This window comes from Monodelphis domestica, chromosome 7 (genome assembly GCF_027887165.1).
Source record: "Monodelphis domestica isolate mMonDom1 chromosome 7, mMonDom1.pri, whole genome shotgun sequence".
Classification (NCBI taxonomy): Eukaryota; Metazoa; Chordata; class Mammalia; order Didelphimorphia; family Didelphidae; genus Monodelphis; species Monodelphis domestica.
The window spans coordinates 229,173,524-229,191,809 of NC_077233.1; the positions used below are offsets into that span (position 1 = coordinate 229,173,524).

The following is an 18,286-nucleotide window of genomic DNA, read 5'->3' on the forward strand; positions in this document are numbered from 1 at the left end:
TAAATTGCCATATTTATTGACATGTAATTAAGCATAATAGTTTTTAATGATTGCCTTAATTTCCTCTTCATTACAGGTGAGGTTTCCCTTTTCATCTTTGATACTGTTAATCTGGTTTTCTTCTTTCCTTTTTTAATTAGAATGACCCATACTTTGTCTATTTTATTTGTTTTTTCAAAGAACCAGCTTCTAGTCTTATTTATTAAACCAATAGTTCTTTGATTTTCAATTTTATTGATTTCTCCTTTAATTTTTAGGTTCTCTAATTTAGTTTTCATTTGAGGATTTCTAATTTGTTAACTTTCTAGTGTTTTAATTTGCATAACCAATTCATTGACCTCTACCCTCCCTAATTTGTTAATATATGAACTCAAGGATATGAATTCCCCCTAAGTACTGCTTTGGCTGCATCCCATAGATTTTTGAAAAGATGTCTCATCATTGTCATTTTCTTCAATGACATTATTGTTTCTATGATTTGTTCTTTAACCAATTTTGTAGAGTCATATTATTTAATTTCCAATTAATTTTTGATTTGCCTCTCCATGTACTAATTATTATTTTCATTGCATTGTGATCTGAAAAGGTTGCATTTATTATTTCTGCTCTTTTGCATTTGTTTGCAATGTTTTTATGCTCTAGTACATGGTCAATCTTTGTGAATATATCATGTGCTGCTGAAAAGAAGGTGTATTCCTTTTTGTCCCTATTTTTCTCTACATATCTACTAACTCTAATTTTTCTAAGATTTCATTCACATCTCTTACCACTTTCTTATTTATTTTTTGGTTTGATTTATCTAGTTCTGATAGAGGAAGGTTCAGGTCTCCCACTAGTATAGTTTTTCAATCTTTCATAGAGCTCCACTAGTTTCTCCGTTAGAAATTTGGATGCTATGCCATTTGGTGCATATATGGTGAGTACTGATATTTCTTCATTGTCTATACAGCCTTTTATCAGAATATAATTATCTTCACTATCTCTTTTGACTATATCTATTTTTACTTTGGCTTTGTCAGATATCATGATTGCGACTCCTGTCTTCTTTTTTTCAGTTGATGTCCAATATTCTGCTCCATCTTCTTACCTTTACCCTATGTGTGCCTACCTTCCTCATGTGTGTTTCTTGTAGACAACATACAGTAGGGTTTTGGTTTCTAATCCACTCTGCTATTTGTTTGCATTTTATGAGTGAGTTCATTCCATTCACATTCAGAGGTATGATTACCAGCTGTGCATTTCCCAACATTTTGATTTCTACTCCTAGCCCTGCCCTTTCTTCTTTCCCCATTTCCTTCTACACCAGTGTTTTGTTTTTAATCAGTCCCCATAATTTCCACCCTTATTTTACTTCCCTTTCTACTCCCCCTCCCTTCTTATTCCCCTCTTAATTTCTTCACAGTCTTTTAAAACTACCCTCCCCTTCCTTCCTTGTATTTCTTCCCTCCCCAAAAGTCTTCTACTTCTCTATAGGACACAAATCAATTCTCTGCCCCAATGAATTTGATTGTCCTTCCCTTTTTGAGTCAGTTTCAATGCACGTAAGAATTAAGTATTTCCTATCTCCAACCTCTTTATCCTTCCAGTGTATGCATGATTACTCCTGCTATGCGTTTCTTTATGACATATAAATTTACCCCATTTTGTTTCTTTTCCCATTTTTCTTAGCATTAACTTCTTTTTTTACCTCTAGTTATATATATATATATATATATATATATATATATATATACACACATATATATATATTTATGTATACATATTTATGTCTTGGCATTTCATCCTATACAGTTTGTCACTATTCCTCTAAGTATAGTTCTAGCTACCTAGGTGATAATAACAATTTTTTAAGAGTTACCAATATCCTCTTTTCTTGTAGAGATACCAATCATTTTAACTTATTGGGTCCCTTAAAAAAAAGTTTTTTTGTTTTCCCTCCGTTTCTTATTTACCTTTTGGTGATTCGCTTGAGTTTTGTGTTTGGGCATCAAATTTTCTGTTCAAGTCTGGTCACTTCTTTATGAATGCTTGAAAGTCTTCTATTTTATTAAATGACCATAATTTCCCCTGCAAGAATATAGTCAGTTTTGCTGGGTAGTTGATTCTTGGTTGTAGACCTAGTTCCCTTGCTTTCTGGAATATCATATTCCAATCATTTCAGTCCTTTAGTATAGATGCAGCCAGATCCTGTGTTATCCTAACTGTATTTTCATGGTACCTGAATGACTTCTTCATATTTTTTCCTTGGTCTGATAGTTCTTGAATTTAGCTATAACATTCCTGGGTGTTATCAGTTGGGAATTAAGTACAGGAGGTGATCTGTGGATTCTTTCAATCTCCACTTTTCCCTCTTGCTCTAGGATGTTGGGGCACTTTTCTTGGATAATTTCCTGTAGAATCATGTCCAGGCTTTTTCTTTTGTCATGTCTTCCAGTAGACCGATGATTCTTAAGTTGTCTCTCCTGGACCTGTTTTCTAAATCTTCTGTTTTGTGGATGAAGTGTTTCCTATTTTCCTCAATTGTTTCATTCTTTTGATTTTGCTTTATAGTTTCCTGCTGCCTTGTGAAGTCACTTACTTCTAGTTGTTGTATTCTAGTTTTTAAAGACTGAATTTTACCCCTGGTTTTTTGGTCATCTTTCTCCGTCTGTTCTGAATTTCTTTTGAGGTCATCTTTCATCTTCTTTGCCTCATCTTTCATCTCCTTTACCTCATTTTCAAGCTGATTAATTTTGGCTTTCAAGACACTTTTCTGTTTCCAGATGATTTATTTTGCTTTTTAAATTCTTTCCTTAGTTGTCTTCAGCCTCTCTTAACTGTTTTTATTTTTTTTATTGTATTTTGAGTTCTCCCAAAGCCTGTGTCTAATTCACTGGAGTTTTGTGTTTTTGCTTGGTGTTCCTTGATCTTCCTCTGTTTTGTTTGTTCTTTGTTCATTGCCTGGATAGAAGATGTCAATTGTAATGTCTGTTTTCTTTTTCTTTTGTTTACTCATATTTCCCCCTTTTTTCTCCCTCTGTAGTCTTGCTCCTCTCATTTTGTGCTGGATCTGTGAGTTTGGGCTGTTCTGCTATTTGGTCAGGTAGTCTGATCTTCACCAGCTGACAGCAGAAGCTGAGAAGGAGCTGGGCTTCTTGCTCTGTGGTCAAGGGTGTCACCTGTGGTTTATTTTGCCCCTTGGAGCTCAGTCCAGGCTCTCAGATGAACCTGTGGGGGAAGGGTATTGGAGCTTGAGCTTATCTTCCCCCTGAAAGCATCTTATTGATGATATTAAACAAGGGAGGAGATGATCTGCAAAGTTGGCTGTGTCTTGAGGCCAAAACTTCCAGAAAGGGGGGTGGGGGAGAGAATGAAGCCTTTGTGGCCGAAACTGGCCTGCCTGCTCTGTGCTTCTCCTCCAGCTGCCTCTACGCTGCCTGTATTCTACGCCCTGAGCCTGGTACAGCTTTGCCAGTAAGGTTCTGGAATAGAGCCTTTGCCTGCCCAGAGATTCCAGCCATGGCTAGAGGCTCAGCACTATAGGTGGGGGAGGGGTCCTGGGACCTTCCTTCTTCCTTCCAATTAAAACCTCTTTTATTTTTTTTTTAATCCAGGCTTTTGACTTTTATTATTTTCTTGATATCTCTTGAAATCAGCTTCCATTTGACCAATTTTAATTTTTCAAGTAGTTATTTTCTTCATTGAGGATTTTTACTTTCAAAAATGCTGTAAATTCTCTAGTTTAAAAAAAAAACACAACTCTTGCTTTAACTCTTCTCTGAATTCTTATTTTTCTTTGAGACTTTGCTTGTAGATGTTTCCAAGTCACTTTTTTTTAAAGACTTGTGTCTTGAGCTTCCCTGCCTCCACAGTAGCTCTTTTTTGGTTTGTTCATTTTTCCAACATACTTCTTGATTTTGTACTTTATTCCAGTGTTGGGCTCTGCACACTTTCCAAGGTAAGGAGGATGTCTTCCCTGAGACTCTATATGTCCTGTTGTATGTACAGTTCAGTCTGGGTGCCTGCAGCTTTCAGTGCCTCCACTGTGATTTGATCTAGGAAAAAGTTCACTTTCAGCCTACTCTGAACTCTGAAAGCCCCAGGTTTGGCACCACTGAACTGTCTTCCTCATCTCTTTGTTCTGGGCCTCCTACCCTGATTACTGCACTCCAATAGGCTTAGATGGTATGCTAAAATCTAGTACTGAGTCATTATTCTGCCCCTGGGATTAGAGCCAACTACTGTTTGCTTATGAAACTTGTTCCTTACTCAATACAATAAGTAAGGCCCTTGCTCACTATTGTTCTTCTCTGCCCTAGATCTGTGACTCAGTGGTGGGCAACAGAGCTGCCAGATGGCACCTCTTCCTGCATCCAATATTATTTTAGGGTTCCCCCAGAATTTCTTTGTGCCATGGTTCTTCCAGCCCTAGACCCCCTTTCTGTCTTTGGACGCTGGAATGTTCCCTACAGACACCACCATCATATGTGCTCTTGGCCAAACCTTGTTCCCCAATGTCTTACAGACATCACAGTCTTCTCTCCAAAAGCTGCCTTGGGCTGGAAAAAATTTTCATTGTGACTTTTTCTTAGCTTTCCCAATTAAAATGCAGACTGGTACACATTCTAGATTATTGTACAGAAGAAACAGTGACAAGTTAAATGTTTCTCACTCTGTTACCTTAACTCTGTACCTTATGACTTTTAGTTGAAACTTCAAAGAAATTCTCATGGCTATCTTTTCCTTAATCCTGAGTGTGAAGTAACATTGTAAAAATAAAACTAAACTAGATTTTCAGAATAAAAGATATTCTAAGACATGCCATCAAGGACAAAGAAATTTCTCACTATTAGGATCATGTGTGTGTGTGTGTGCGTGAGTGTGATATCTAAGTGTTTAGATATTTTTAAAGTTAGTAATCTGAAGTTCTGATGTCATTTCAACATTAACAATCTAGATGTACTTATTCTATAGGAATTATACATAGAACTTCATAAGACCACAGATTTAGAGCTTGAAATAACTTTAGTTATTAGTTACAAGACAAATTTGGTCAAACTCTATAACTTTATACATCAGGTCCAGAAATTACGTTATTTGTCCAAAGTCATTAAGGTAGTAAGTCTCAGGTGGGATTTGGACCCAGATCCGCTTACCCCAGAACAATGGCTCTTTCCACTGTACCACTTGGATTCCCTAAGTTAATATAAGGGAAGGCAAAAACACTAAGAAAAAAAAACAACCTATATTTACATTTCTATGTAACATATTAGAGAAGGGAAAAAATTGCTAATGAAATTACATTAGAAATTAACTAATGAAATTGCTTATGAAATATTGTTCCTAGTTATTATAACTAAAACAAATCTTTCAAGGACAAATATACCCAATATAACTTCTTAAATATATACCTGTATTTCTTTTTCTGAAGCTGCCATATCATAGTTTCAGATAACTCAGTGGCATATATTTCTTCAAAATGAGGGCTCATGATTTTAGTGACTTCTCCATCTCCAGCACCTAAATCAAGAAGTCTATGAGTTTTCCAGTCTGGATTTATTTTAAGCAGTCTTTGAAACTGATCTGGGGAAAACACAAACATTGAGCCTCTTCCTAGCAACCTGAAATACAAAGACAAAAATGGAATATTTTGTGAAAATTAAATTTATTTTATTATTTTTAAAGCACCTATATATTTATTTATTTGCCCATGGTTCATATTCTTTTCCTCCCCTCCTCCTCCCATAGCCAACAAGGAATTCAACTGGGTTTTACATGTATCATTGATCAAGACCTATCTCCATATTATTAATATTTTCAAATAGAGTGATTAGAGTCTACATTCTCAATCATATCCCCATTGAACTATGTGATCAAGTAAATGTTTTTCTTCCGTGTTTCTACTCCCACAATTCTTCCTCTGGATGTGGATAGCATTCTCTCTCATAAGTCCCTCAGAACTGTCATGGATCAATGCATTGTTGCTAGTAAAGAAGTCCATTACATTCGATTGTGCCATAATGTATACTCTGTGTACAATGTTCTCCTGGTTCTGCATAAATTTCTTTCACTCTGCATCAATTCCTGGCGGTCATTCCAGTTCACATGGAATTGTTTCAGTTCATTATTCCTTTTAGCACAATAGTATTCCATCACCAACAGATATCACAATTTATTCAGCTATTCCCCAATTGAAAGGCATCCCCTAATGAAAATTAAATTTAAAAAAACAATGAACTGACCCATTTGTGGAAGCCTTTTGGACTGACAAAGTTTCCACAAACAAATACTAAAGGAAAGTTTATAATCTGAGGAAATGTCAACAAAGAAAAATTAAGCTTGAAATCAACAAAAAAGAATATATGAGAAACAGTTTAAGGTAGATGTAATGGAATCTCAAAAACAAAGAAAGAGTGGAGGGAGTAGGAAATCAGTCTAAAGTGTACAGAAATGTAAATCAATGACAAAATGTACAGAACAAACAGAATATAGTAAGAAAAAAGCTACAGAGAATAAAAGAAAAGAAATAACCAACATTTATTAAGTATTGGTTATATGCAAGGCATTATTCTAGGTACTACATAAAAAATCATTAAAAGATAATAGAAGGGGGCAGCTAGGTAGCTCAGTGAATTGAGAGCCAGACCTAGAGATGGGAGGTCCTCAGTTAAAATCTGGCCTCAGCCACTTCCTAGTTGTGTGACCCTGGGCAAGTCACTTGACCCCCATTGCCTAGCCCTGACCACTTTTCTGCCTTGGAGCCAATACACAGTATTGACTCCAAGATGGAAGGTACGGGTTTAAAAAAAAAAAAAGATAACAGAAGTCCTTGATCTCCATGAAATTAATTTTACTGGGGGGATATAAGGTACACAAGCAAATATGAAATATATACAAAGTAACCTAATATGAAATATATAAAGGAATATAAATAAATATGAAATATGTACAAAGTAATTTCCTTGGGTAGATCAAGCAAGACTGTTAACATCTGAAGCAACTGGGAAAGGCCTTTTCATAGAAAGTGACTCTAGAATGGAAACTGGAATAAAGTAGATTTGATAAATGGGATAATCCAGGCAAGTATTGGTTATATGCAAGGCATTATTCTAGGTACTACATAAAAAATCATTAAAAGATAACAGAAGGGGGCAGCTAGGTAGCTCAGTGAATTGAGAGCCAGACCTAGAGATGGGAGGTCCTCAAGGCAAGAATATCAAGGAATAAAAGGAAGAAATTCAGTGTAGGACTGAATTGAACAACTATTCTGTGATTCTGTGAAAAAGAAAGTACTGTCAAAATCTTACTTTAAAACAGGTGTGAGTAAAGAAACTGGGCAGAGAGACTGTTCAAGAACAAGAATTTAAGTTATGAGTGATGATGAGATCATCACTATGGATGGCCAAAGTAGAGGTTAAGGTCACTTCTGGCTCTAGGCACAGATCATGAGAGTTGAGGTTAGGCAGGGGAAGCTGAAGCATTCTGAGGGGCATTAACTTGTATAACAAATTCCCAAATATGACAGTTGGGATTCATGTGGAAAGGAAGACTTCATTCAGGTACTAATCTCTCTGAAAAGAGTGAGTGACCTAAAGGCTTTAAACATGATTGCAATAAGTATTCAGACAGGTTCATATGGACAAAAGGAGTGATTCTCAAAAGAAAAAAAAGAAAGAAAGAAAAGTTGTTGAGTGATATGAGGCAAAGGGTTCTGGAAGCAGCAATGAAGAATATGCAACAGCATCTCTTTTTTCTGGTCCAGAACATGTATAAGTATTGATCAGTACTGTTAAGTACTCTAAGACTTCACCTAGTACTGGTAAGTAGAGCAGGGATCCACTGTGTTTCAGAGGAAGCTGGCTTTCTGTAAGCAATAGAAAATAGCAATAATACTAGTTGATGTACACACAAAAGAGCATGAAGAGAAAAGGTCTAAAATGAAGAAGAGTTTGTTAAGGATAAACCAGTGGTTCCACACAGCATAATGGAAAGGAAGACAAAAAAAATTGAGCAAGGACAGTAGTGTATGGTGTTTAGAGAACAAAGAGTAGCAGCAGAGGAAAGGTTAGCAGATGATGGTTAAATGACAAGTGTATATAGGAAAGGGAAGATGGGAAGTTGCTACCACAGAATAGGAGGAATACTTATTGTTCTGCTCTTCACCCTGCAGGGTTATGTCCTATCATAATAAAGAGCAGGATCAGTATCTTTTCCCTTCAAACACTAGGAAGCAGGGGGGTTAGGTAGGAAAGAAAACAGGTTTATGTTGGGTCATTCCTGTTAATCGAGTCCCCAGAAACCTGACTAGACTTGCAGATAGTGCCAGGATCCTTGCCTCACCCCAAAATAATCAGATTGACACACAACAGAAAGATATCTTAAAGGTGTATCATACACTTATATTTCAAATTCTACCACTTATTTATTATATGACCCTGGAACAAGTCATAGTCTGCTTCCTTTCCTAAAATGGCATCAGCTATTATTTGATGGATCTGTGTCTGCATCAATGCAAATCACATACCTTCTCATCTTGTACAATTTTCATCTGTTTTACCATGAATCCTCCATAATGGACCTTCCTTTGATTATTTTAACCATCACTACTACCACTACTACTACTACTGTGAATCTTAAAAATTCTCAGCTGAACAATGAAAAATACTTAACCCATACTTATAGTAAGGCAAAAGTTCTTAAGCTGTGCCTATTTTTAGATCTAATACAAAAGGGTGCTAAGTACCTATAAAGGTCAGGCAACTTGTAAACTTACAAGGAGCAAAGAGGTGAGAACTTACTCAGAGATTTTAGTCTACTCAGGTGTGAATTACTCAAAAGTTTAGTCTACTCAGGTGTGAATTAAGAATGGTCTGCCCTTTGGAAAATGTCTATTATGATTGGTAGATGTGAGAACTTAGGGGAGGTGACATAGGAGAAAATTCTCTTTAAAAGGAGATGATAAGCTGAGAGCAAGGGACTCCATCTCAGAGAACTCTCTCTGGAGATTGAGCTGGCCAAAGCTGAACTGGTGTCTCTCTGAACACTAGAATCTTGCTTGGACAAATCTTGTGGTGAGTTGATAAAAGACTGACTGATCTCTCTCTTAAGGGTTTTCAGCCTAGGCTGGCTCATGGTGGCCTAGGCTGGTCTAGCCCTTTTCTCATTATTTCCTTTTTCTCTCTCTCTCCCTTTCATTAATTCCTCATTTGTATTAATTAAAATCTCTATAAAACCCAGCTGACTTGGGTATATTTAATATTTGGGAATTTTTCCCTGGCAACCACCTTATATTTGATTTAAAACAAGACACCTTGAAACCATATTTTCTGTGGTCACAATTTAAGCCAACCACTCTTTTATCTGCCACAGTTTATGGCTTCCACTATTTTAACTCTCACATACTACTACTACTACTACAACTAGTACTACGACTATGACGACGACGACTACGACGACGACGACTACTGCATTATGTGGGCTGGCAGTCTGTTACAAATCACACTTGCTAAGGCGTCAGGTTATCTCTTTTCCCAGCCATATTTGTCCTTGATGATATATTTTATGCCACTTATATCACACGTTACTATTGGTTTTATGCTGCTAAGACCCACCATGAATCTTTCCAGTGATCTTTTAGGTCAGTTATGATTCTTTTGAGAAAATGATATTACATGATTAATCACTATATACTATTTATAAAGGAGTTCCCATATTGCACATTTCAAAATTGGATATCCCAGAGACTACTTAAGCTAAATTGTCTAAAACTAAACTCATGATTTTTCTTCTAAACTCTCCTCTTCCAATCTTCCCTAATTCTGTCAAAGGTACCACATTGCCTTTCAGGACTCAGGCTTGAAATCTCAATATTATCATGAACAATCAACACAAAATGCTCTGTTTGGCATTCAAACTCCTTCATAACTAGCCCTCTCCTATTTTTCCAGTCATTTTACATATTACTCCTCAACATACATTCTTTAATCTAGTAAAACTGGCCCCCGGCTGTTCCATAAATAAAAACTCCATCCCTCAGTTCAGGACATTCTCCCTGGCTGTCCTACAAGTTTAGAACACTCTCTTTCCTCTGCTCCAACTACTCTTTGATTTCCTTTAAGTCCCAACTAAAATCTCACTTTTTACAGGAAGTCTTCCTCCCTAACTCCTCTTACTTCTAGTGTCTTCTCTGTTAATTACTTCCTATTCATCCTGCTATATCTTGTATTGCATATATTTTGTTAGCATGTTGTCTCCCTCATTAGATTGTAAGCTCCTTACAAGGACTATCTTTTGCCTCTTTTTGTATTCCCAGTACTTAGCACAGTACCTTAATAAATGTTTATTGATTTTGATTGATAAATAAATACCGGGTATATATTCTATTTCACATCTATTTGCCATCCTCATTCTCATAATGATCTAGCTTAATTGGGTTTCACCTCAAATTCTCTCCAGGCTCATTTCCCCCATAACTTCTCCTCACTCTTTTGTGAGGCAATACTTGTAATCTTTCATTATTCTCTCTAATGTTTTGCAAATTAGCTTATACTCAAAACTGGTACTGTTTGGTTTGGCAAGAAAATCAAGTGCTTTGTAGCGGAAATCCAATTTCTAGACTTTTCACTTTCCTGTGGTAAATGTTTTATATTAATTTTCTCCTCTAAGAAAGGATAATATTCAAATCCACTACTTTTTATTGATCTCCAATTTCCAGAGCCAATCATTATAACTGATTGTAGTTTCTTCCCATTTTTATCCTTTCTCTTAATTTGTTAGTGATTTTGAGCTCTGCCCTAATTAGTTAATGATCTGGCAATACACAGACAGTTGTTTCTGAAATGACTCCCAAGATGGTAACCTATCATTTTCTATTTGTTAGTATGTACTCAATTTCATTTTTTATGATTTTTTTAGTGCTCCCTGCATCTAGTCTTCTAATATCTCCCGAAGAAAGTACTCATAATGTACAGGCATCAGGCTTGCAAGTAATATATAAATTTTTGATGCGTTTCATTCCATGAACTTTCATATTTTCCAACATAATCTTTGCCATCCTCTGCTGTGCTCACTTTCATGATGAACTCATCAAATATCAAGGTATATATGCTGGGATTAGCTTTGGAGTTCTCCATTGGCACAAAGGCTCTGATTACATTCATGGTAGTCTTGACCAAGTATCCCATGAAATTATATTTCTTGCCTTTGTGTGCATGATGAAACCAACCCTAGCTCCTTCATCATCCTCTCCAATGAGAACCTGTGAACTGTCCCTTTTTAATTAGCAACTTCTTGATGTCCTCTGATTTCATTGTATAAAGAGAATGTTAAGATGGATATGGTTTGGTTGCTCTAATGTCTAATGGTTGTTAAACAAAGATCATGCAATGAGTACCAAAAGTGAAACTTTGTGTAGAAAATCTAAAGACTGTTAGAATTCTTAGCACCTTCTGCCCTGTATTCCATCACTCTACTACATTAACTTTGAAAATAAATTTACTTTAAATTTTAAAGAAGCAATTGTACAAGATGAGATTTATATTTTTCCTGTTTCATCAGTAATTATGGCCAAAAAAAATACACCTAGCAGCCAACCTTCTGATATTCATAAAAGCTAGTCATCTGATAGCAGTCTGTTATTGGACCTATTCTTCCCTTAGTTGGGAACTTGCCAGATTTTGAACCTCACTATCTGTACCAGTGAAACACAAGGTTACTTCTTTCATCTTATAGAACTTGAGATTACCTCCACAACATGATGTGCCAGAATACAACTTAGGTAAGGATTTGCTAACTCCAGAGACTATTGCTATCATGTTTAGCTACACAAAAGGATAACATATAAATTAACTAGCTAATCATAGAAAAAGATATTTATGAGGTCATCTAATGGATTTATATTTAAGCTTTTTAAAATTATAGTTACAGATCTATTTTCAAAGCCATCTTGTATTGAAGATTCCTTATGTGCTTTTCCTGGTCTTTTTGATTCTCAAAAATCATCTCCCTTGCTAGACCATGGCTTGTTCAGCCCACTATTCTCTTTCTCATAGTGAAAGCAATGGATGGATGGTAAAAGAGGATGGTAATCCCTTGACTTCAACTTCTGCTTCCAACTAGTTGATGATCCAACAGTATACAAGTGATTCTTAGTCCAGTATCTAATCACCCTCTGAACTGACAAATTCCCTTAACAAATTGTTGCCACAATTTAAGCCTTTAAAAAAGGGGGAAGGAGGGATAATTTCTTTTCCTTTGTAATATCTCTTCACAAGCTTAAAGACTAAATTATTCCCTTTTTGATGTTCTTTTTTCTGGCATCATTAATGTCTGTAAAGTCTTTGACTTCTTGAAGAAGATGCCATAGAAACTCTTATGTAAAGATATTCTTTATTTCCTGAGTAAATACTAGAGGCTGTACTAATAATACAAGAAGGTTTAAATTGAGTCTTCAATTGAAGAAGCAGTTACTGAAACAAGTGATTTTTTAAAATATTATATATACTAAGGAACTGGAGGGTCAGGGAAATCCAAGGGATTTCTCAACACCCTATCTTTTTCACTTTCTTAAAATGGGAAGGTTTTTTCCTTCTGTGCCACAGGGATTTTGACTAAATTGCCCGAGTTGATGAAATTCTTTTGCCTTCAAAAGAAAGAAAGAAAAACTTGCATGGGATAAAAATCTTACAAAGAAAAAACTAAGAATAGGCTAGATTAAAAGAAAAACTTTTACAACCTGACAACTAAAGTCATACAAATCCCAGGAAATTTACTGGAAACAATGAAGAAAATCAAGAAAAAGATCCTGAGAAATGAGTTATGGTACCTGAGGACATATTCAGGGATCAGATGATAGGCTGTGAAAATAGACATAAACCATTAACTTGTTCTAAGATTTTAGTGGGAAAGAAGTATATAGATACTAACAAAGGGTTGAAATGATCCATACAGTACTTTTTCGGCATTAAACAATTATTTTTCTCTCCATGGCTTTGCAATTTTGAGGGTTGTGACCATGTTTGAAAACTGAGTCAATAAAGGACAAGAAAAAAACTATTGAGGCTTTTTCAAGATTAACAAAATTGATAAACTATAGAGTAAGAGTTTATAAAACTCTGGCTGAACTCGGGGTTTTTGGAAAGAGATGCCAAATCCATCTCTTCAAATTGGCTATCTCCCTATCTTGAATTGATCATTTACATTCCAGAAGACTTGGTCTCACCTGAAGTTTTAAAGGTAAAGCTAAAAAATGATATTTTTAAAAATTCTACTTCAACCAGTCTATGGTAAATGCCTTTATTGAAGAGCCTAAGTACCCTGGTGATTACTGCCACTAGATGGATGATCATTAGGTAAGATCAACTCAGGCAAACATAAATTACAAATATAAAAAAGGATGAATGTATTTGTATCTACCTACCAATGCAAGGGCATAATGACTAGATTCTGACTAGTTAATATTAAAAGTTTTCAGTTAGCCTAAAAGGAACTATTTTTTTACCTTAAGGAAAAAGTACCATTATTTCACTTACCCATTGATTGATGTTCTAGACATAAATAGGCTAAAAACAGATGACACAAAAGAATGATACAGTTGAATAAACAGCCAGCCCGATTTCTCAATGCTGTTGTTTAAGAAGATCTGTGTTCCTTGATCAAGGTAACTCTGGACAAAGACAGGCTGAAGTGATTCACATAATTGCTCTCTGTTGCACACATACCACTAAAGAGAGAGGGATGGGAAAAAACAAGAGAGAACAGAGGCATCATTAAAAAAGTGTAACAATATAAAACCAAAACTAGCAGTAGACCGAAGACTAGTTTTAAGCTCTATGAGACTATAAATATTTTAACATATGATTATAGAACATCTTTAAATGAATCTATAAAACATTATCTCTTTCATTTGCTGCCAGCTATCTAGTGTTTATTAACCTTGCTTTTCAGATGAAAAAAGTTATATGCTATAACTTGTCATCTCAAGCAGGACAATGAATACAACTCAGATTAATGTTCCAACCAGATTAAGCTGTCTTTCTACTTCCTGGTTAAATAAACACATCTAAAAAATTCTCAAAGACACTCCACAAATAGACTGTTCCCCATTCTTACAGATGGATGGACAAAATCAAACCACAGAAAGGTCAAGGATTTATTCAAGGTCACCTAGTCAATCAACAGCAAACCAGGCAATAACATTCCAAGAACATGATTCCCAATTACAGCTTTAACTAGAGACACATTCCTCTATTCTAAAGGGTTCATGGTCTTTAAATGCCTCTTTATTAAATTTCAAACAACATGATGCTTTTCAGTTTTGACTTAAAGTATTTAATTAGCCTATCTTATTCATTTAGAAGAATGAGCTCTTTAAAAAGCCTGATAATTGAATTAACAGGTTACCCTCTAAAACTAGCATACAGTAATCAAATTACAGACAAAGCTAATGTTACTTAGTCCATTTTGTGGCCGAGAAAAGGCTAGTTTTCCCCTCATAAAAAAATCATTTCCTTTCAAAAAGTAACTCCTAAATACTTCACAAAACGTATGACCAAATTTCTCAATAATTTTGTAAGCTGAAAGGTACTTTCTGTCATTACAAAAAGTAGTGTAATCATTTGCATAACTGGTGGAGCAATTTTACTTTCACACTAACCTTGCTAAATGCCAACTAAAGTATTGTGTAACTTACTCCCAACATTAGTATTTAAAAACAACAAGGAGGCAACTAAATGATTCAGTGGATTGAGAGCCAGGCCTAGAGACAGGAGGTCCTAGGTTAAAATCTGATCTCAGATACTTACTAGCTGTATGACCCTGGGCAAGTCACTTAACTTCCATTGCCTAGCCCTTACTGCTCTTCTACCTTAGAAGCAATACACCGTATTGATTCTAATATGGAAGGTAAGAGTTTAAAGAAATAAAAATAAAAACAACAACCTCCACCAACAACCATCTAGACCAGTTTCATAACAATGAAAATAAGTACCTAACAGTAATGATCAGTTATACCTTTACCTCACAAAATTACTGTAAGAATAAAATTGGATAGTGTATGTAAAGTGCTTTGCAAATTTTACAGCACAAAACAGTTCATTAGGATGGTATCATGAAATTGTATTTCTCTAAAATTTTTAACCATTTTTATGCCCTTACACTTAAGCCATTTCCCCATTCTTTATATACAAAACATTTTCTTTCTCATTCACTAGTTTCTAATACTCCAATATACTCCACATTATAGTAGTCTTATGCCTATTACAAACTTCTTTGTATTGTATTCATTCCCTGCTTCAACTTCTGAACATTCTAATAAAATGAATGAAATTCTAACCTTGATCTAGTTTACATTCTCTAAAAAAGCCAATGAAGCTCAAGTGAGTAGTTTACAAGATCTGCCATAAACAGTATATCTTCACAATATATAATCAAGTACATTTTCTACTAATTATAAAAATGAAACCATTCAAGGGAGGGAGGGAAGCATAAATGTAAACTGTTAAAGGGACAACAAGGATTCAAACAATGGACTCTGACTCAACAAGAATTGGTACAGTTTATTTGGTATGATACTTTCAAATGCTGGTGTTGCTAAACTACAACTTATTCAGCTCATTGACACTAACAATGCCCGTGTTAGCCTTTCTTGCCTGAAGGAACAGTATTTTGAAAAGAAATCTTCAAATCAAATGGTTTGGGGAGATGGCAGAATAAGGAATGGACTTGGGAAAAATCTAACTGACAAAAGTTCACAAAACCTTCCCAGCCCATGCTAATATAGCTATTCTAAATTGCAGAAGACAGATTTAGCAGGTAGATTCAAAGCAGAAAGTCTCCACCCCCAAAGAAATTCCCAAACACAAGAGCAGAAAGACTGGCATAACTAAGAAAAATAAAACTCGAAACTAAATATCTATGGCAGCTTTCTTTTCCCAAGTCTTCTTAAAAGTAGTTCTTATTATTCAATGTCATAACATTTTTTGATATTTCATTCCAAAGTGTTTCTTCACTCAGACTATCTAGGTATCATTAAGCTATCTTACTCAGTTCAACTGGCTTTTTAGATATGAAAAGATGGGCATATATGAGGTAACTGGGTTTTACACCATCTCCTTTTAAATTATTCTTAATTTTCAAATGTTATTTGCTAAATATCCAATGAAATGCTATGCTAGGTATTTTAAAATGCAACCATCCAAAAGAAAATACTGACATAAAATTAAGGAGGACAAATACTTGTAAAATAGAATCAAAATGCAGAGTTAACAGGTTGCTGGGCAGGAGAATCAATCAGTCAAACTGTGCAATTATCTTTCCCCTATGTTGAGGTTCTGGTGAGAGCAACTTCCTGCAGCAATTTGGTCCTCTCTCTCTTCCAGTTACATACTTGCCCAGTGTGGCTTAACAGAAGAAGCCCCAAGAGACTGGAGCATTGGCTGACATATCTTCAGGTCAACATGAATTTTGAGGGTGTAGGTGAGGCATACTTAGAATATAAAGATTCAGAGCACCCAAACAAGAAAAATATTTTATGTGCTAGTTTGTTTTTTTTCCATCTGGAAATCTTGCACCAATCCCCTATTGCCAGATTGATTTCCTCAGTCAGAGACCAGAGAACAACGTGAAAAAGGGATTTGAAAATCATCTGTCTTTTAAGATGAAACAAAATTCACCCCAATTCTTATTGACTGCATGAAGTGATTTTTTAAAAACAAATTTCAAAACAAACCAGTTATTTCTAATCTGGTTTTAACTGGTATCAAGCATAAAGGAGGATTTCAATTAATAAACAAGTATTTATTACTTATTGTTAAGCGTGTTTGGATACTTAGTTTTTTTTCAATCATCTTGCAACACAACTACCAAGCCTTTAAAGTATGATGGAGGAAAGAAAAGGGCAGTTAGTTGGCTTAGTAGGATTGAGAACTAGACCTACAGACAGGAGGTCCTGGTTCAAATCTGAACTCAGGTACTTCCTAGCTATATGACCCTGGGCAAGTCACTTAACCCTCAACTGCCTGGCTCTTTACTGCTCTTCTGCCTTGGAACCAATACATTGTATTGATTATAAGATGGAAGGCAAGGATTTAAAAAATACAACACGTTGGAAATAACATGGCTATAAGTATAGAATCTGAATGGTAAAGCTAGAAAATAAGAGAAAGAACTAAGATGACCCTTTCCTTTACAACTGAGGAAATGTCAGCCTGGAGAGGTGAAGAGCTTGCTTAAAATCAGATGAATCAGCACCTGAGTAAAAAAACTAACCACAAAATATCTAGTAATTCACCACATGTAATCAGTGAAACACTGCTCCCTCTGATACTAGTTCCCCAAAGCTCTCTGCATGTCTGCATACAGGCATTTTAACCATCTTTGGGTCAACAGATTTGGAGCCAAAAAACCTGAATTCAAATCCTGTCTCTGTTCCTTACTATCTCTGGGGCTTTGGGCAAATGGCTAATTTCTTGGGTTTCAATTCCTTCTTGTTACATAAGAGGAGTTGTACTATATTATTTTGAAGATTCTTTTTCATTCTAAATCACTTTACTAAACTATTCTATCTAATCAAACTTTTATTTTTTAATGTTATATTTTTTAAGTTTATTTTTACAGTCATGCAAAACACACTTTCATATTGATCATTATTGTAAGAACAAAGTCGTACAAAACCAAAACCCCAAAATAAAATCAATGATACACTGATGTGAAAGATAGCTCTAACAGTTCTTTCTCTGGAGGTGGATAGCATTCCCCGGTATAAGTCTTTCAGGATTGTCCTTGCATTACTGACAGTAGCCAAGTTTTCATAGATAATTAATCATGATTGACCAAAATCTCACACCCTATACCAAGACAAGGTCAAAATGGATATATGATTTCAATATAAAGAATGATACCATAATTAAATTAGGGGAACACACAGAATAGTTTACTGGACAGATTTTTGGAGAACAAGAGAGTATTTTTTTAAAACACATAATTTAAAAAAAATTTTTTTTATTTCCATGGTTACATGATTCATGTTTTCTCCCTCCCCCCCCCAAAGCTGACAATCAATTCAATGGGTTATACATGTGTTATCACTTGATACCTATTTCCATATTATTCATTTTTTGTTATAACCTTTTAAAACTCAAACCCCAAATTATATACCCATGTAAACATATGATAAACCATGTTGGGGTTTTTTTTGTGTTTCTACTTTCACAGTTCTTTTTCTCGATGTTAATAGCATTCTTTTTCCTTAGTCCCTCAGGATTGTCCTGGATCATTGCATTGCTTCTAGTAGCAAAGCTGACTACATTTG

General features: G+C 35.3%; 1 protein-coding gene across 3 annotated transcripts in view; it reads right to left on the reverse strand.

The window, feature by feature from the left end:
- Window positions 1-18,286, reverse strand: part of METTL9 (methyltransferase 9, His-X-His N1(pi)-histidine) — a 67,476-nt gene that overhangs the window by 25,435 nt on the left and 23,755 nt on the right. For all 3 annotated transcript variants that reach the window (XM_007498253.3, XM_007498252.3, XM_001366926.5), the window contains exons 2-3: window positions 13,509-13,699; window positions 5,391-5,600 (exon numbers count right to left, since the gene is read on the reverse strand). In XM_007498253.3, coding sequence (XP_007498315.1) covers window positions 5,391-5,600; window positions 13,509-13,699 — 401 coding nt within the window. The remainder of the gene's footprint in view (window positions 1-5,390; window positions 5,601-13,508; window positions 13,700-18,286) is intronic.